Below are 18694 nucleotides of genomic sequence, written 5' to 3'. Positions count from 1 at the left end.
AGACTTGAACAGGGTTTATCTGAAGAACAAGATTCTTTACCCTTTGGGCTATATAATCTCATTTTCTACCTGTTATCACCTCAAATCCCATTTTCTATCTTTTTAAGTAAGTAAAACTGTGGCTTGTTAATCTGCTTTAGCCACCCTCCACATTCTCTTGACTCAATCCTGAGGCACATGCCACAAACAAAGGTGAAAATGGGGAATTCAGCTTCTTCCATGTGGGACTCTTTGTGTTCTGCCTGCTTGGGTTGCTATCCAGGGTTTATGTATCCATCTGCATACCTTGTCCAGAGTTCACAGTTATCTCTCAGAGAGTTGGTCTAAAAGGAACTCTCTTCTAGTCCCAGAGGCAACCTCCCAACACTGTTAGAAGGGGCAGAACAGCTCACAGTTCTGTGAGGATTGGCTCTATGCTTGAATGCTGGCATGTAGCCACTGCACATCCTCCTCGCAGCCTCTTGGTTGTTCTTTCCTCTATCCAGGAAGTGAGATGGCTGACATAAGGAGATAGTCTGGGATGAAGCAAGTTACTCTATGTAAGTACATTGCCCCTGAAGAGAGTATCTGCTGTGCAGCTGGGAAAGGAAGGCATGCTTGCAGGTGAGCCCTGCTGTGTACCATGTGGAAGCTAGGCACTTTGCACAGCTTACCTGGTTGCACTGTGATAGCTGCTGTAAGATAGACAGTGCCTCATGGCTGTATTTGCCACCCGAAATCACATCAACACTTTCCCCTTGAATTTACGGTAATTTTCTACAGTACAAAAAAGGATATTACTATTTTCTGGCAACTTATCAAAGAATGAGAGAGTCACATAAAGCTGCCTTGGTTGCTGTGCTATTAAAGCACTCGAGCCTCTTCATTTTTCAGGTCTCACACATAATCTGCATATGTGACAATAGCACCAAAATTACCCCAATTGTAAACACAATTCTGTGATAACAACCTGTTTGCTTTTGCGGTAGTAATTACTGTCACTCCTCTGAATGACAGGACAGCAGTTCTGATTCGTGTTTTCATCTGAAGTCAGTATAAGCTCTCTCAGTGCAGGGATCCACAGCTTTTGCAGAAAAGATCATTTCTCAGAACAAAATAAGATAAAATAAAAACTGCCTTCCTCCTCTTCTAATTATGGGTGTCAGGATTTTAGCAATGTATGTTTAATCAAGATGAATGGTTTGGGCCCGGCGTGGTGGCCTAGTGACTAAAGTCCTCATCTTGAACATGCCGGGATTCCATATGGTCACCAATTCTAATCCCGGCAGCCCCACTTCCCATCCAGCTCCCTGCTTGTGGCCTGGGAAAGCAGTCGAGGATGGCCCAAAGCCTTGAGACCCTGCACCCGTGTGGGAGACCCAGAAGAGGTTTCAGGTTCCCGGCTTCGGATTGGCACAGCACCGGCTGTTGCGCTCACTTAGGGAGTGAATCATCAGACGGAAGATCTTCCTCTCTGTCTCTCCTCCTCTCTGTATATCTGACTTTGTAATAAAAATAAATAAATCTTGGGCCCGGCAGCATGGTCTAGCGGCTAAAGTCCTCACCTTGAATGCGCTGGGATCCCATATGGGCGCCGGTTCTAATCCCAGCAGCTCCACTTCCCATCCAGCTCCCTGCTTGTGGCCTGGGAAAGCAGTCGAGGATGGCCCAAAGCTTTGGGCCGCGTGGGAGACCCGGAAGAGGTTCCAGGTTCCTGGCTTCGGATCGGCGCAGCACCGACCGTTGCATCTCACTTGGGGAGTGAATCATCAGATAGAAGATCTTCCTCTCTGTCTCTCCCCCTCTCTGTATATCTGACTTTGTAATGAAAAATAAATAAATCTTAAAAAAAAAAAAAAAGATGAATGGTCATTCTTGGGTAGGGTTGAAGCCCTAAGGTTTGTTTTTAAAAGGGGGCCGTTGCATAGTAACTGTTACATAGTGACCCTCAGATGAAGTACATGTGATGTGTTGAATGAGCAGTGCTTTGGTAGCTAATTGTCATCTTCTGGTAGAAAGGAGCACAATGATTGGCTGACTATTGATGGACTGCATTTTTGTGTCTTTTAGCCTGATGAAGGATTATTTTTTTAAACCGCCCATCAATCAGTTCAGCCTGAACTTCCTGGATCAGGAGCTGGAACGATCCTACAGAAGCAGCTATCAGGAGGAGGTACGTGTTCCCTCATAGCTGTACCAAGAAAACATGTTGCGCTCATGTTCCAGGTCACCAGCAAATGAGAAGAGCATGAGAGCGAATGCTGATTTACCTTCACATGGCAGGGAAACAACAGGTCGTGGTACAGTCCTAGACCCCTTCTTCTGCAGCTGGTGGCCCCCAGCCCCGAAGGCCCAGCCACATCTGCAGTGGCTTTTTAACTGAGACTGTCCACCTGCTGTTGGCCTGCCTTCTGCCCGTTGAAAAGGACACAGGAGCTCGGAGGGGAGAGAGGGCTCTGCCTCTCTCTGTAGGACTCACAGTCTTTCGGTCACCTCACACTACATACTTGCCTCTTTGTCATTTGTATTCCTGTCCCTTCCCACAGCAGGCTGTCAGCTTCCTGAAGACACAGTTTCTGTCTGTCCCAGCACCCAGCACAGAACCAGACCAAAGCAGGGTGAGGGAACACACACGTATGCTCGCATGGGATGTGTGTGTTAGCCTTAGCCATCGTCCGCTGTGAAGACAGCCATCATGCTGCCTCAGCCTGGAGCCCAGCAGTCAGCGCCACTCTCGGCCACAGCCTTTATAGATGCAGTCGTTAACCTGCCCGTCAGTAACTCCTCATTCTACTGAGACACAGAATGGTTTACATTTGACTGCTGTGTGTCTCTGGACACATTTCTTAACTTCTCTGTGCTTTAGTTTCCTCACCGTGAAATGGAACACGGCCACCTGAGCCCTGGTCTGGAACAGACCACGCACTCAGGGAGTCATACTCTGTGGCCATCCATTAGTCTTCATGCTGCATCTCCTGCTCTCAACAGGTGATGAAGAATTCCCCTGTGAAGACGTTTGCCAGCCCCACCTTCAGCTCCCTCCTGGATGTGTTTCTGTCTACAATAGTGTTCCTGGTCCTCTCCGCCACGTGCTTCTTAAAGTATGGGGCAGCAGCCATGCCTCCTCCGCCAGCTGCCCTGGCCGTCTTTGGGGCAGCCCTGATGCTGGAGGTGCTGTCCCTCGTGGTGTCTGTCAGGTAAGGTGCCTGCTGCTGGGTTCGGCTTCAGGATTTAGCCTCTAGCTCCCCCTTCTGGCCGGACGGCTAAGGGTGGTACATTCTGATTGCAGCGCACAGGCCGGTCTTCCAGAGTCAGCTGACTGTCCCCCCTCCTCCTTGGCCTCACTGTGCTGTTTATCCCCACTGGCTCTTGCCACAAGTGTAAACACATGTATAGAGAAGGCCAGTGCCCACTGCAACCCTGACATTGCCAGTGTTTCTTGGAGCTCCTGCATCAAAGATCTGAAAGAGGAAGGTGGAAAGACGGGAAATAGGAAAGGGAGTCAGGAGGGGAAAGAGGATAAGCTTGAGGGCCAGCAAGTGCCACGCTGCGTCCTGTGGAGGGAGATGTCAGCCTGAGTCTTCACAAGCATGGTTCAAGGCAATAGCACCAGGAGCAAAAGAGCAACTCTAGGTGGAATTTCATCAAGATTTAAAACTTTATGCTGCAAGCAATACGCTCAAAAAAGTTAAGAGGTTGGGTGTTTGGCTTGGCTGTTAACATGCACATTTGGGTGCCCATGCCCCTGAGCAGAATGTCTGAGCTTAAGTTCCAGCACCATGCTCGACTCCAGCTTGCTGCTAATGTGCAACCTGGGTGTCAGTGGCGAGACCTAAGTTAGCATCCACGTGAAAGACTAAATTGACTTGCTAGGTCACAGCTGGGAATGTCATTTGGGAAATAAAGAAGTAGAAGGAAGTGCTTACTCGCACTGTGTCAAGTAAATAATTTTTTTTTTCAGATTGTGTTTTCATATATAGATTGGGAAAAAATAAAAATAGCACTTGTAACCCATGACAGATTTTACAGAAGTAGTCACTGTTACATGTGTTAACATAGTATTTGTAAGATAATGTTTAGTGAAATTGAACAAGGAAGGAAGGAAGAAAAGAAAGAAAAAAAGAAAGAAGACTCACGAAATAGGAGTATTTGCAGGTGATATCTAGGAAAAGAACCCGAGATCGAGAATAGGAATGGGGAACCTTTTGTCTGCCAAGAGTCATTTGGATATTTATAACATCCTTGGTGAGCCACACAAAATTATCAACCGAAAAACTAGGCATCTATTGATATATTCAGTTTCAAACCCCACCTGCAGTTGCCTTGGCAGAGCCAGACCAAATGATTTCACTAGTCTTATACAGGCTGTAGGCCAGATATTCCTTACCCCTAACCTAGAATAAGGAACTTGTATAGCTTAATTTAAAAATATATTAACAGTTCATTTTTAAAAAGATGGAGGTTCCAGCTAGACCCCGAGTAGCTGTCAGGGAAGCTGCCTCCTGGGGAAGCTCATAGCTTCTCACCTTTCCTAACCATCCTGCTTTACCTGAAGCCTGATACCGTGCCCACCACATCCAGGCCTGTCACACTAGCAGGATATGCTCCCAGACTAGCAAAGCCTGCCAGTAATTGCCTGCAGGAGCCAGCAGGAGCTGAAATGAAGAGAAGGACCCTCACCTTGAGTTTAAGTTGCTCGCACCCTACATCCCAGGCTTCAGATCTGCTCTGGGGCCTCTAGATGCTACTCTCTTGCCCTTCGGAATGGATAGACTGCCTCTGCCCCCTCTGTGATGGCCATCCCATGGTCCCATAAAGCTTTGCTGAGGCCCCTCAAAGGCTGCGCTCACCTCCCTCAATAAAGAAGCCCTGAGATGCGTTTTCCATGTGGGGACCAAGCCCACCACCCATACACAGCTCAGCCCTTCCTGATGTCCACCTCTCCCCACCTCAGCCCCCACTCCCTGACCTGACCAGTGGGGACCCACACATACACAGAGAACATTTACACATTCAGCCATCTAACTCTTGTTTGTTAGTCTAGGTTTATGAACAGTGAGCATGCCTGTTTAACTGAACTATTAAGTGGTTTTTAGAGAATTCACGAAGATTCACAAATATAACCAAGATGTAATTTTAGGACATTTCCATCACCCCAAATGAAACCCCATACTCAACTGTAGTCATTGCCCTGGCAATCCCCCTGCCCCGGGCTGGATTTCTGTCTAATACAGGGGCCTCTAGCCTCTGACTCCAAGGCTGCCATGGCTCCATGGCTTTTGTTGTAGCCTCTAACACTACTCTCTGTTCCCTTGGACCCTGTTCTGAAGCCAAGGTGTGGATACTGCCTCCCCAGCAGTGTCTTATGAATAAGGTGGCCAGGGTCCTCCAGAAGGAGCATTTGGAATGATTGAGTTCCATTTTCCGAGAATCCAGGGAGCCTAAGAATGGTTGGGACCTTGGTGGATTTTTTCCTGGCCCCCTCTAAAGGCCATAGTTGGGGCTGCTGTGCTGCAGAAAGCGACAGAGTCCTAGGGTAGCTGCTGTACAGTGTCCACAGTCACTGCTTGGGCCTAACCTGTCTTTTCTAGAGGTCTTCATACACGCTGGCTCAGAATCTCACTCCTTTACTCCTGTCCTGGGCAAGTGTGAATTTGGCTGGTCTTGTCCTTGGAACTCTGCAGTGTTAGGAGTCAGTCTCCCCTTCTGTTGGCTGAGGATTTGGTCCCCTCTGTTTGCCCTCTGAGGAGATGATTATTCTCTGGAACATTCAAAGACCTCTATAACCTTTTCAATATCAGCATGCCATAGCTGTGCAGGACCTTAAGAGGGTCAGTCTGTGCCAGAGTGCATGGGAAGTGACTAGAAAGTCACTAGTTCCAGGTCACAGCTAAGCTCAACCAGGGAGTTTGGTAAGCTACAGGTGCCACGGTGAGCCCAAGGCTTAGAGGCCTGGCTGTGTGTGGGAGGATGAGCTTTAAGTCTGCAGAATCACAGTAGCAGCTCCTGTCTGCAGAGGTGACAGCAGGATGCTGGATCTGGCCCTCCAGCATCAGGCTTGAGAGAGAGACAGATCTCCCTAGCAGACGTGGGGGTCTCCCTTCCAGGACACCCCCAGCACCCTTTTTTGCCTCCCACTTCTGGCCCAGCTCTAGCCCAGAGGGCCCTTCACTCAGTCCAGACCTCCTCCTTACCAGGAGTTTCGGGCCCTCCTGCTCGGGTCCCCCTCTTCATAGAGTCTGTCAGTATTCTCCCCAAAGATGTGGCCTACCCAGACTCTTAACTGCAAAAGAAGACAGCAACAAGAAGGAGGAAAGACAAAAAGTCATTTAAATAAAACACAAGTGCTTCCTCTTGTATAGTGCCCTGGGAAGATTATGACAAAGCGTTTTGCCTCATGCATATCATCACTGTGGACGTGATAGATGGAAATGGACCGCATGGGTGTGTGAGTTTGGTGGCACAAGTACCATGAATTGGGTTCAGTATGTGCCATGACTTTCCAAGATGCTAAAAGACTCTAGACAATGTCCCAAGGCAGAGCTGATCTTTGCACAGGGCTTAGGTATATTCCTGCAAGTTGAGTGTATGTTAACAGCCCCAAACTGTTGCCCATTGGATGGCAGTAACACCCCCTCTGTTGTGAGAAACCACCATCTCTCTCCTCTTCCAAACCTACAGAAAGCCTCCAGAACCACTTTAGTCAAGTCTTCTTGCCCCAGAGGCAGGTGAGAACAGGTGACAGTTGGGACCTATTGGTGTGAGTCTTCTGGCGTGCTCCATTGGTCAGAGCCAGTGAAGCCAGAGTAGTTTTTGACAAGTAGCTTTTACCAGAACTTGAGGTGTGACAAGCCGAGCAAGGCCAGTTTGCTCTACCTGCTGCCCACATCCCTATGGCTGTGGCTATAGCACTTGAGGCCATCCCTGACTTAGAGCCTGCACTGGCTATCCTGGGAGCAGTCCCAGCCAGGCCCACGTGCTGCTGACACACCCCCACCCCACCCACCCCGTTCCAGGATGGTGTTTTTCTTGGAGGACGTTATGGCCTGCACGAAGTGCCTGCTGGAACGCATTGCAGGCTGGCTGCCTCGCCACTGCGTGGGAGCCGTGCTGGTATCCCTGCCTGCCCTCGCTGTCTACTCCCATGTCACCTCTGAATTTGAGACAAACATACATGTAAGTAATGGCTTGGTAGCCTTATTCTCCGGGAAGTGTGTATGTGTGTGCGTGTGTGCGTGTTTCCTCTCCTTAATAAGCCTGATTATTTGTGATAGCAATTTAAATGCAGGCTGTGCCCTCTAAGAGACAGATAGCCTGTTACTGCCTTGACCCTGCTTTTTAAGGACGACTTGGTGCAGCCTGTACAGGTGCCCAAGTGCTATAACTGGTTGTGCCAGTAAAACCCCCAGCAGGTGCAGCTCCTCCCTGGCTTCACCCCTTCCCACCTCTGTCATGGACAGAGCTGACCGGTGTTGGTTCCCCTCTGTGGAAGTGTATAGAGCTATTCTGCTTGCCGCTTTCAGTACATTATGCAGGAGGTGGCATGAGATATTCAGCCCCTTGCTACAAACAAGCTTGTATAAGGTGACGTGAGAGTTCAGGACACATTTGAGCTAGGTGAGGCTAAGGTGGTGCTGTGCACTGGCTCTTGGTATACTTTCACCATCAGCCAAGGAACATCTGTGTTTTTCTAAGGAGAATCTGTCCCACCTTTCCAGATGATAGAAGACCATGGGTCAGTCTTCAGGACTGACACCAGTGAAGGACCCAGGCTGGGTCTACTGCAAACAGTCAGGGAAGGGGCTTCTGACTTAAACACCATGGAGAGTAGGCAAGCTAGTGCTGTTGTAGGTCATGTTTCTGGTACAAGCTATGGAGACGGGCTACTTTCATACCACAGCAAGCTTCAGCGGGCCCGTGGAGCAGCTGTGTGAAAGGAAGTGATCACTGGCAGTAGCTCCTGGGGTGGCCTCACCCTGCCTTCGCACAGCAGCACACACCTGGAGGAAAGTCTTGGTGACCTAGCTGCTAAAGTCCTGGGTCATGAGTTTAAAGACTCACTCTGTGCCTTTTGGCAGGTCAAAGTTATGCAGAGATAGGTGATTTGGTGGCATCAGCCATATTTTGGTAAAAATAGTACTGCAATGCCCAAGGCATCTCAGGCAGGACATGGAGATGGAGAGAAGAGCCCACCATAACACCTGCTCTCCTTGCAGTTCCCAGTGGTCACAGGCTCGGCTGTGCTGGTCGCTGTGGTGCACTACTGTAACTTCTGCCAGCTCAGCTCCTGGATGAGGTCCTCCCTGGCCACCGTCGTCGGGGCTGGGCCGCTGCTCCTGCTCTATGTCTCTCTGTGCCCGGACAGGTATGTGACTGGCACTGTGGGCCTGGCACCCTTGACCTTGATCCCTGTGTCACTTAGGGATCAGCCACTTGTGCATTTGCACTGTCATCTCCTAGAAGACAGGATTGTCACCATGACCCCAGAGAGCTTCCAACACACATAGCATCCCCAAAGTCAAATGCCCCCAGAGAAATATGTGAAAGTCACAGCTCTAACAGCACCCTGCAGTTTGAGCAGCCTTAATGTGGAAATTCCAGGTGCTCCCAAATCCAGAACTTTGCGAGTCTGTTGATTTGGTGTATGCCAGCTTTGTGTCGTGTGCTAAATTACTAAAGCTGTATAAAATCAGCATCAGGCTGTGTGTATAAGGTAAATACAAAACAGGAAGAGATTCTGTGGTCAGATTGGAGCTGACCCGTCCACAGGAGAGCTCATTAATGCACATGCAGATGTCCCAAAATCCAGAATTGATCTGAAATCTGAATCACTTCTCCACCCGAACATTTCAGGTAAGTGCTGCTCAGCCTGTACCTACATGAAAACAGACAGCCCAGAAGACATAACATGCTAGGACTTAACTGCTAAAGAATGAGAAAGTGAGACCTGAAACCATTTCACACAGGACAGTCAAGAACATGAAAAAGCAAAATTATAAGAAGATGTAACAAAGAAAAGTTGGTCCTTACCTCACTAGAAGTCAGTTTCATGCACCAAAGGAAGTGACAGTAGACAGGATCATGCAAGTGACCAGGGGCCCTTAGAAATACTGTCAGTAGTCCCCAACGTGATGACCTGAGACGTACGTCTTGGATCTTGAAATCCCTCCACACCCCCAGGGAGCACATTCGGTCTCTGATGCTCAGAACAGGCTTTAGAACCAAACCAGTGACAGACACAATGGAATGGAGAGGCTGGTATGGCAAAATACAAGGAGCATGTGCAGGACCAGTTCCCATCATTTGGCTACAAAAATAATTTAGTAACGTAGGATGTGAGTCATAGGTGTGATCTTGAAAAGTTCCTGTGTTGGTGAATAGAAGTGAGCTCCCCAGCGTACGTGTCTTGCTGATTGAGAATGGTTCTTAGCTCTGGGGTTCTCCAAACGAGTCTCATTTGCAACGGGTTTTATGGTGTTGAAGCTTTTCACTGAATATGTAACTAGAAATGCAGTAATCCCTTGGAAAGCAAAAAGCATGCAGTAAGCTACATATTCAAAAAGTTCACAGTGTCTTATTGCATTAAGATTTTTAATGTAACACATTCCTGAATATTGGGTCTTTTATGTAGATGTTTATTAAAAAATTTGAAGCATTAATGTAATCACAGAAGGGTTAGGCTAGCAGGGTATTTTTTAAATCACACAAGACATTTCTGCGTTGTACATTGTAGGACTTCTAATGTGCTGACTCCAGATTATCCCAACAGCACAAGGACCTCCTTCCCCCACCATTTCTGAAGTGCCCCCTAGGTGGGGCACAGCTGTGGCTGAGGAGTCCTGCTCTGGTAAATTCAGAAGCACAGAATGTTTCAACTCACACGTCATCAACGGTATCAAATGCAATGGTCCTTGTGAAGCTTTGGATATTGATGAAGTAGTGGCCAGTACTGGACCCTCAGTTTACTCAGTAGAAGCTTTGGATATTGATGAAGTAGTGGCCAGTAATGGACCCTCAGTTTACTCAGTAGAAGCTTTGGATATTGATGAAGTAGTGGCCAGTAATGGACCCTCAGTTTACTCGGTAGAAGCTTTGGATATTGATGAAGTAGTGGCCAGTAATGGACCCTCAGTTTACTCGGTAGAATAATAACAATGTGAAAGAGAGTCTGCAAATCAAGATCAAAAAGAAAATTTGAAGTAAAACTGCCATTCTGTATTTGAAAACGAACTTTAATGAGTAGTTTAATTACTTTAAGCACAAAGCAGCATCTATTTACTTGTCTGAAGGTGGAGCCATGATAGAACTCTTTACCAGAGCATGAAATCCAGAAATTGATGTGGGTTTTTGTTTTGCTTTGTTTTGTTTTTAAGATTTGTTTATTTGAAAGGCAGATCTAGAGACAGAAATAAAGAGAAATCCTCCCTTCTACTGTTCACTCCCCAGAATGCCGCAACAGCCAGCTTGATCCAGGAGCCAAGACGCCTCCCCCAGGTCTTCCTCATAGGTGCAGGAGTGCAAGCACTTGTACCGTCTTCTGCTTTCCCAGGCACATTAGCAGGAAGCTCAGCTGAAAGTGGAGCAGTGGGCTCAGTGCAATATCCCAATGACTAAATCCTCACCTTACATCCACCAGTATCACATTTGGGCACTAGTTAATGTCCCAGATGCTCCACTTCCTATCCAGTCCCCTGCTGTGGTCTGGGAAAGCAGCAGAGAATGGGCCACGCGGGAAGCCCAGAAGAAATTCCTAGGTCCTGGCTTCAGTTTGCCTCCACTGTTGCAGTCACTTGAGGAATGAACCAGCAGATAGAAAATCTTTCTGTCTGTCCTTCTGTGCCTATCTGGCTTTCCAATAGAAAGAAGTAAATCTTAAAAAGTAGAGCAGCCAGGACTTGAACTAACACCCATGTGGGATGCCAGGATTATCGGTGAAGGATTAGCTTGCTACGCCACAGAGCTGGCTCCTAGAAATTAGCTTGTTAACCTTTCACATCTATCCCAGATGTCACAGTGCCATCCAATGTTGTCAGCCACATTTGTGGTACCTTCCCACTAGGATCCAGAGATAAACTAATAGAGGGCCATTCCATCACCCTTCTGTGAACCCAAGAAGCAGATCCCAATGGAGGGATGAAAGCTGAAGCTCCCCTGGAGCCATCCATGCCATCATCTTTGCCAGGCCGTGCATGGGGCAGTACCCAGAAACTAAGTCGCTTGTATAAAGGTGGGACTTCCAAGATGGAAGATGGCCTTCAGTCTTGGGGGACGTGCACAGAGGATGACAGTGTCAGAGAGAAGGGAAGTTTGTTTATACACCTGTCAGCTTGCTTTCCAGAATGTTGTATTTGCTGTTTATAATCATATTTTTTCTGCACTTTAATTTCAGTTCCATAGGCATTTCACCCCTTGATGCAGTACAGAATTCCAGGTAAGCTTTTAATATTCTACCAATATCTGAGTAAATGAGATCCCCTGTGCTGTTATTGCTTGTCTTCGGCTTCCTGGAAACAGTTGCAACTTGAAAGAAATAAATGATATTTGTGTTCTTAAAAGAGAAGGTGGAAAATGTCTAATTGTTGAAATGTCAGAAGATAGTTAAAAATATCTTGTTAGTAAACTAAAATGATTATTAAGATATACTGGCATTGGGTTCATTTTATATAAGATATATCATGTTAGGAAGGAAATCTCAGAAATATAAAGTTATTTTATTCTATATGACATGTTGAAATAACTGAATAGAAGTTTCAAATAATCAATGTGGAATCCTTACTTTACTGTAAATAAATTCCAAATAGGCTAAAGAGTCAAAAATAAAAATTAGATTATGTGAGGTACTTCAAATATTTTGTGGAAAATAAATTGAAGAGACCAGCGCTGTGGCATAATGGCTTAAGCATCCCATATGTGTGCTGCCTCAAGACCCAGCTGCTCCACTTCTGATCAGGTCCCTGTTAATGCATCTAGGAAAGCAGCCAAAGAAAGACCAAGTACTGGGCTCCTTTATCCTGTGGGAGACCCAGAGGATGCTTCCCGCTCCTGTCCTCAGCCTTACCTGGCCCTGGCCATTGTAACCATTTGGGGTCTGCAGTATGCAGATGATGTCTAAGAATCAAGGTAAAAATAGGGGGACAGACTGGAAGAAAATGCAGTGGTACCTCAAGTTTAGGATATGGGTGAATCATGTTTAGATTTATAGTTTTCCCTAAATTTTCTAAAATTGAGTAGGAAGTGTTTTTAACCAGAAAGAGACTGTGCTCCTGGGCACTGCTCTTCAGTTCCCAGGGAGCAACTGTCTTGCTGTGGCTGGTGCAGTTGGAGAAGAGTTCCAGAGGGGTGTAGGAGCAGCTGTGCAGCAGAGGGCCAGAGGCGGCATCTGCCTTACAGGAGGGCGGTCTGGGAACAGCAGACACTCAGGGCGGCTTGTGGTCCACGTGCACAAGGATCCAGTCCTCACTGCAGCGTGGCTTGTGGTCAGCAGCTCTTTGCCAAGGCCTCCGTGCAGGCGCAAGAAAGTGGCAGCCCTGGTGCTTGTGAGAGAAGGACGCTCACTGCCTGCCATCCGGACCATCTGAGCATCTCACAGTGCATGTGTGCATTGCTCTGCAGCTGCTCAAGTTGCCATAGATGACTTTGGCAAAACTGAACTAACCCAGAGAAGAGGGAAATGTACTCAGTCCACCAAAAATCTTATATAGGCAGGTGGAGCTCAGGGAACTAACCCTAATTCTTTGTAACATTACAAGTCTGTCAGATTAGAAGTATAAAAAGCAAATAGTGTTAAAATTTGTGGCGGAGTGGGGGAACTGTTAATGGTATTGTGGTTATGTAGGGAAGTATCTTTATTCTTAGGAAACGTTTACCAAAATATTAAAGACTGAAATGTCATATGTCAGCAGTTACCTTCAAAATGCTAAACACAATTATGTGTGTGTGTATGTGTTTAAAGAAAAAAAGACAAAGAGGCAAAATATTGTTGAATCTGGGAAAAGCATGTCTGCATATTTACTTTATGAGTCTTTTGATTTGATACAAGGTTGAGCTTTTTTTGAAAAATGAAAGATGAAGGAAAATAACAGATTTTTTTAAAGCTAAAGAAAAAAACCAGGTTGCAGCATTTGTTAAAGAAACCAGGTACCCAAACCAGTCTTTCTCTCTGCATGTCTTCATCCTGCTGAACGAACAGAACCAGGTGGCTGCAGCTTTCAGCTTGGCAACATTTTGCATGGGATGCCAGTTAGCTGGGCCGTACCCCAACTTTCCCTCAGTAGGAGAGGCACTCAGCAGCTCTGTCCTTTCTCATCTTTTTGCTCTCCAGTTCCGGGAGGAATCCATGCAATAGCTCGTTGCTGCAGGACAGCAGGCGGCCAGGAGGCCCCGTGGGTGAGGAGCTGATTCTCGTCTTTTTTCTCCTGCTCCTGTTGGTCTGGTTCCTGAATCGAGAGTTTGAAGTCAGCTACCGCCTTCACTACCATGGGGATGTGGAAGCAGACCTGCACCGCACCAAGATCCAGAGCATGCGGGATCAGGCCGACTGGCTGCTGCGGAACATCATCCCCTACCATGTGGCAGAGCAGCTGAAGGTGTCCCAGACCTACTCCAAGAACCATGACAGCGGGGGGGTCATCTTCGCCAGCATCGTCAACTTCAGTGAGTTCTACGAAGAGAACTACGAGGGCGGCAAGGAGTGCTACCGGGTCCTCAACGAGCTGATTGGGGACTTTGACGAGCTCCTGGGCAAGCCGGACTACAGCAGCATTGAGAAGATCAAGACCATCGGGGCCACATACATGGCAGCGTCAGGGCTAAACGCCGCACAGTGCCAGGATGGCAGCCATCCCCAGGAGCACCTGCAGATCCTGTTCGAGTTTGCCAAGGAGATGATGCGTGTGGTGGATGACTTCAACAACAACATGCTGTGGTTCAACTTCAAGCTCAGAGTCGGCTTCAACCATGGGCCACTCACGGCGGGAGTCATTGGCACCACCAAACTGCTGTATGACATCTGGGGGGACACGGTCAACATTGCCAGCAGGATGGACACCACCGGGGTCGAGTGCCGCATCCAGGTGAGCGAGGAAAGCTACCGTGTCCTGAGTAAGATGGGCTATGACTTCGACTACAGAGGGACCGTTAACGTCAAGGGGAAGGGCCAGATGAAGACCTACCTTTACCCCAAGTGCACGGACAACGGGGTTGTGCCACAACACCAGCTGTCTATCTCCCCGGACATCCGTGTCCAGGTCGATGGCAGCATTGGACGGTCTCCCACAGACGAGATCGCCAACCTGGTGCCTTCTGTTCAGTATTTGGACAAGACATCCCTGGTTCCTGACCCTGTGCAGGCCAAGGACACGCACCTGTCTTCCAAGAGGCCCTGGAAGGAGCCCAGTAAAACCGAAGAAAGATGTCATCTCAGCCAAGCCATGGAGAAAGAGGACTATGAAGATGTGGCAATGGAGGAGGCCGACGAGCTCACCAAGCTTAACGTCTCTAAGAGTGTGTGAGGTGGCGCCAAAGCCGCCCACGGTGCTCCATTTGTCAAAACACAATAATATTCATACCTGGCTGCGGTGCTGCCCCAGCGCCACGGTTTCTGTCCCCAGATGTGGTATCATGTGGTCATTTCCACCCTCCCTCCTGTGTGGGTCACAGTTCTTCAGGGTTCGTTTCCATCCATGTCTCCTCTTCTTTGTACCCTCTCCCTGGAACTCTGCCCTCCTTGGGGTCGTCCATTCAGCCGTGCGGAGAACAAGTGCCTTCAGGTTGGCTCTGGCCTCGGGCCTGGGACTGAGGCTGCCGCTGGTGGAAAATTGGCTTCAGGTCTCATCTGACGTTTGAAACAAAGGCTATGGTTCAGATGTCATTGTTTTAATTTTTTCTCATGAGACACTTTTTGTTGTCCAGCTCATACAATGACGTATATTGAGTTTCTTTTCTTCTTGTATGTGCAACAGTGTTCCTCAGTAACCTGGCCTTCCTCTGTAAGCACACACACGCACACACACTTGCATTTACGGATCTGACAAAAAGTGCCAGTAATTCACCTAGAGGGGCCCTGGAGGCAGGGGTGGGTGAGGTGTGGGCTGAAGAAAGCCCAGCCGGTCCCTCCTCCCCCGCACTTTCCCAAACGCCAGGGGCCGCATCGTGGGCTGTGGGTGGCCCTGGCACCCATAAGCAGGCCAAGATCTCCAACACTCACCAGGCACCGAGCTCGTGAGTCCAGGCCTCAGGTACCTCAAAGCCGTCTCTCATCCCAACCCTCCACCCAGGGTCTTCCAGTTGGGAGCGGAGGTGTTCTCTCAGAAGCTGACGCCTGAGGGTTGCACTTATTTATTTATTTATTTATCAGGAGATGCTGTGTCTTGGGGAGAGGGTACCGGGTCGTTTTGTGGAGAGAGACAAGCCTAGGGAAGGCAGTCCACAGAGGTTGCCGCCAGCTGTGTCCCCCAGCACTTCAGCCTCCTGGAGCCAAGCATGGGTGGGGGTTTTGGGGCTGGGGGGAACCTGGGGAAAGAGGAAAACTGTGGGGGGTCCTCCTCTCAGCAGGGGACCCAGCTGGGCCTGAGGCTGATCTGGGCAGGGCAGTAAGTGCTGGCAGGATGTAGGGCCTGATGGGGGCAGGGTTTTATCCCTGGAGCTGCTCGCAGGCAGTCAGTCCCTGGAGAGGAGGGAGTTTTTACACCCAGCTTCGGGACAGAGCCATCCATGTGCAAATGAAGCAACTAGATCTTTCTGCGCGAAGCCTTCAGAAAGTCACAGGAAAGTCACAGCTGCGCTTGGCTGCACGGCAGCTCTGCTGAAGCCACATCAAATTTGAAGCTTCTCGTCCCGGCCAAGACCAAGGTAGTTTTCTCTGGCGATGTAGGCATGCGGCTCACATACGAGTGATGCCGACTCCACATTCTGCCCCTTGAACTTTCCTCTCCCTGATGAACCTCACCATGGAACTGTCACATCAGCCTGTTCTGTCACTCCTCCCTAAAGAGGGACAGAACCTGCCACCTCGGGCACTTGTCGGCCACCAGGACACCGCCACCCATAGGACATGGAACCTTCTCAGTGGTTGTGAGATTTTTCCTTCAGGTCTTACTGTCCGATTTTTTGGTCTTCCAATCCTGAAGAAGATGGCTGTGACAATACCTCTCGCTTCTGAAGAATGTATTCTTATACAATACTGCAGACTTTTTTTTTTTCCTTAAGAGAACACTACCTGATGCTTTCCTTGTATGCAGGGACTGTGGGCACATTAGCGTTTTCTTTCCATCAGTATTAAGGTGTGTATCTGAGTGTCATCCTCTTCCACTTTCCACCTCCAGGCCGTGTGGCTTTGAACGGCTGGTGGATGCCAGCGTCTCCATGGTCTTGCCCAAGGTGTGCCCTCCCAGGTTCACCTCCGCACACACTTCTTCCCCGTGGGGTTCTTTCCCTCTCTCCCACAAAGGCGTCCGCGATTCCTCGCTCCAAGAACCAGCCTCCAGTGGTCCGTTGATCTGAGCAAGGAGGAGCCCTGGCACAGGGCGCCTCACCCAGTACATCACATGGTCTTTCAAAAGCAAGACCTCAAGCCTTCCTCAGTAACCAGGACATATGTTCCCCTGGGGCTAGGCAGCCCCTTGGGCCCCTTGCAGCTCCCTGCTCTGAGCATACCTCAACACAAAGCCACAGAGCCTCACGGCATCCAGAAGTTGTTGGAGACAGCCGAGTTTCTCAGCCGTGGGCTCACATGCCAACCTGCAGGCCCAGGCACACTGTTCAGGGTGGCGGTGCCTCTTAGGGACACAAGGCAGAAAGCAATATCCTCCTCCACCCCCGAGCGGAGCCGTGTAAATAGCTGCTTCCATCCCAGCCGCTCTGTCCTTTTCCACCCCAGCTCAGATCAGAAAGTTGACACATACGTAGGCACACAGACACACACACAGTCAGCAAGCACACGCAGACACATGTTAAAGCATCCATTAGGACCCCTCCACAAGCTGGAAGAGGCCCACAGGCTGTGCCCACGCATGACCCCTGCGCCCCTGACTTCGCACCGGAAGACCGTAGCTGCACATTTGCACATGACCCTGAGAGCCTAAGGCAGCGCACGCCCTGCTACCTGGGCTGTAACCATTTGTAGTTCCCAAAGATAATGTCTGCATTGGAATTTCTAGATTTTCAAGGTGAGCATTTTGTTTTGATTGGTTGTTTCGGAAATCACATCATGCCTACTTAGATCTGAAATTAAATGAACAAGAACCAACTGTTTGCATTTCCTGTATTTTCTCTGCTCTGCTCTTTTTAAATTGTTAATTCTGATCATTTGAAAATGCATCCACTGAAGAAATGGACATTAAACTCTTCTAAAACCTGAACACCTGATGTCTGCATTTCCTTGTTGAAAGTATCAGGGCCGTCTTCATGCTTTCTGGTGGAAATAGGAAGATTCATTTTTTTCATCAGATTTGTTAAAAATTACCCTGTGTGTCTATACATGTGTGTGTTTTAATGAACCTATTTCCTATAGTTAACCTTGGTTGAAAAGTATTTTACCTGGGAATTTTTAAAAAATTAGGCTTTAGTAAAGTTTTGCTTGTGAAGATTTCCCCATTATTACAACCTTCCAAATAATTTTTCCTGCAAACTCCTAACTGCAGGAATTGACTAAGAGGGCAAACCAGGTTTTGTGTAAAGACTGACTCATTCCAGACTCCAGGTGACTCTGCAGGGGCCCATGCCAGTGCTGAGGGGATCCCCAAACCCAACACTGCATTGCAGACATTCCCAGGAATGAGGAGCATGCTGAGGGCACGCTGGGGGCCTGAAACCAGCACAGGAGGCAGCCTCTGAGTTTCACAGTAAGCGATAGAACTTGCCATTTTGTGGCCCAAAGTTGGCCTTGCCCTGCTGTTACGGGGGGAGTCTGTCCTAGTAGAACAAGTCCTAGGAGGAGGGCCATAGGAAAGGAAAACTACATGTTTTCACACTACGCATGTGTCTGCTTTGAACCTTCACAAGTGCTTATATGGTTCCTTGAGCTGCTCCCAACAGGGAGTGTCATCTCTGTCTGGAGACTGGGGGCAGAATGTCTGTGTTCCCGCTGGCCCCCCCAAGTGTGCAGGAGGGGTGAAGGACGTGACACCCACCTTGAATCACTTTTACCACTAGCACTGATTGTGGACCTCACACGCCTCTTGGAATCTGATGGAGAATGTGGCTCCTTTAAAACTGCACCTAAAAATTAACTCTCTTGACATTGCATGTGACCTTAGGACTTGATGGAGCCGAGCAGGGCACCCCAATCCCAGGAAGCAGAAGAAAAATGGCTTCAGCTTACAATTCTCAAGGTCAGCGCCCCGAGCAATGCCCAACTCTCCCTGGGAAAAGCATCCAACAGGTTCATGCTTTTCATGTTTATGTTTCAGAACTGCATGTGTGAAGTATGTATGTATGGGAGCCAACAAACTTTTCAACATATAAAATACAAAGTCAAACGATTTCCAACAGAAAAAAAAGATCCAGCCAGTGTTCACTGAGCATCCGCTCCCTTCTATTCAGGCCATGAAACTTGGTGTGATACTTAAGGATGCCCTCGGAAACTCTGCTCAGCATGCTGGCTTTACCGGCATGAATTCCCCCAGACAAATGAGAGGACTTCCAGGATACCTGAATCACATGGTGGCATCCTTATGCTGATGGACATGTTAAAATGGTGACTTCCAGCCTCTCCACC

At 48.5% G+C, this 18694-nt stretch overlaps 1 protein-coding gene across 3 annotated transcripts in view; it reads left to right on the top strand.

Moving 5' to 3' along the window:
* ADCY9 (adenylate cyclase 9) overlaps positions 1 to 15464 on the top strand; it is a 165865-nt gene extending 150401 nt beyond the window's left edge. For all 3 annotated transcript variants that reach the window (XM_004586704.2, XM_058680987.1, XM_058680988.1), the window contains 6 exons: positions 2050 to 2152; positions 2968 to 3176; positions 6996 to 7155; positions 8196 to 8344; positions 11369 to 11410; positions 13301 to 15464. In XM_004586704.2, coding sequence (XP_004586761.2) covers positions 2050 to 2152; positions 2968 to 3176; positions 6996 to 7155; positions 8196 to 8344; positions 11369 to 11410; positions 13301 to 14489 — 1852 coding nt within the window. In that variant the 3' untranslated portion in view covers positions 14490 to 15464. The remainder of the gene's footprint in view (positions 1 to 2049; positions 2153 to 2967; positions 3177 to 6995; positions 7156 to 8195; positions 8345 to 11368; positions 11411 to 13300) is intronic.
* Positions 15465 to 18694: the final 3230 nt, after the last annotated feature.

Source organism: Ochotona princeps, chromosome 24 (genome assembly GCF_030435755.1).
Source record: "Ochotona princeps isolate mOchPri1 chromosome 24, mOchPri1.hap1, whole genome shotgun sequence".
NCBI lineage: Eukaryota > Metazoa > Chordata > Mammalia > Lagomorpha > Ochotonidae > Ochotona > Ochotona princeps.
This window is presented reverse-complemented; position numbering and strand designations above follow the sequence as displayed.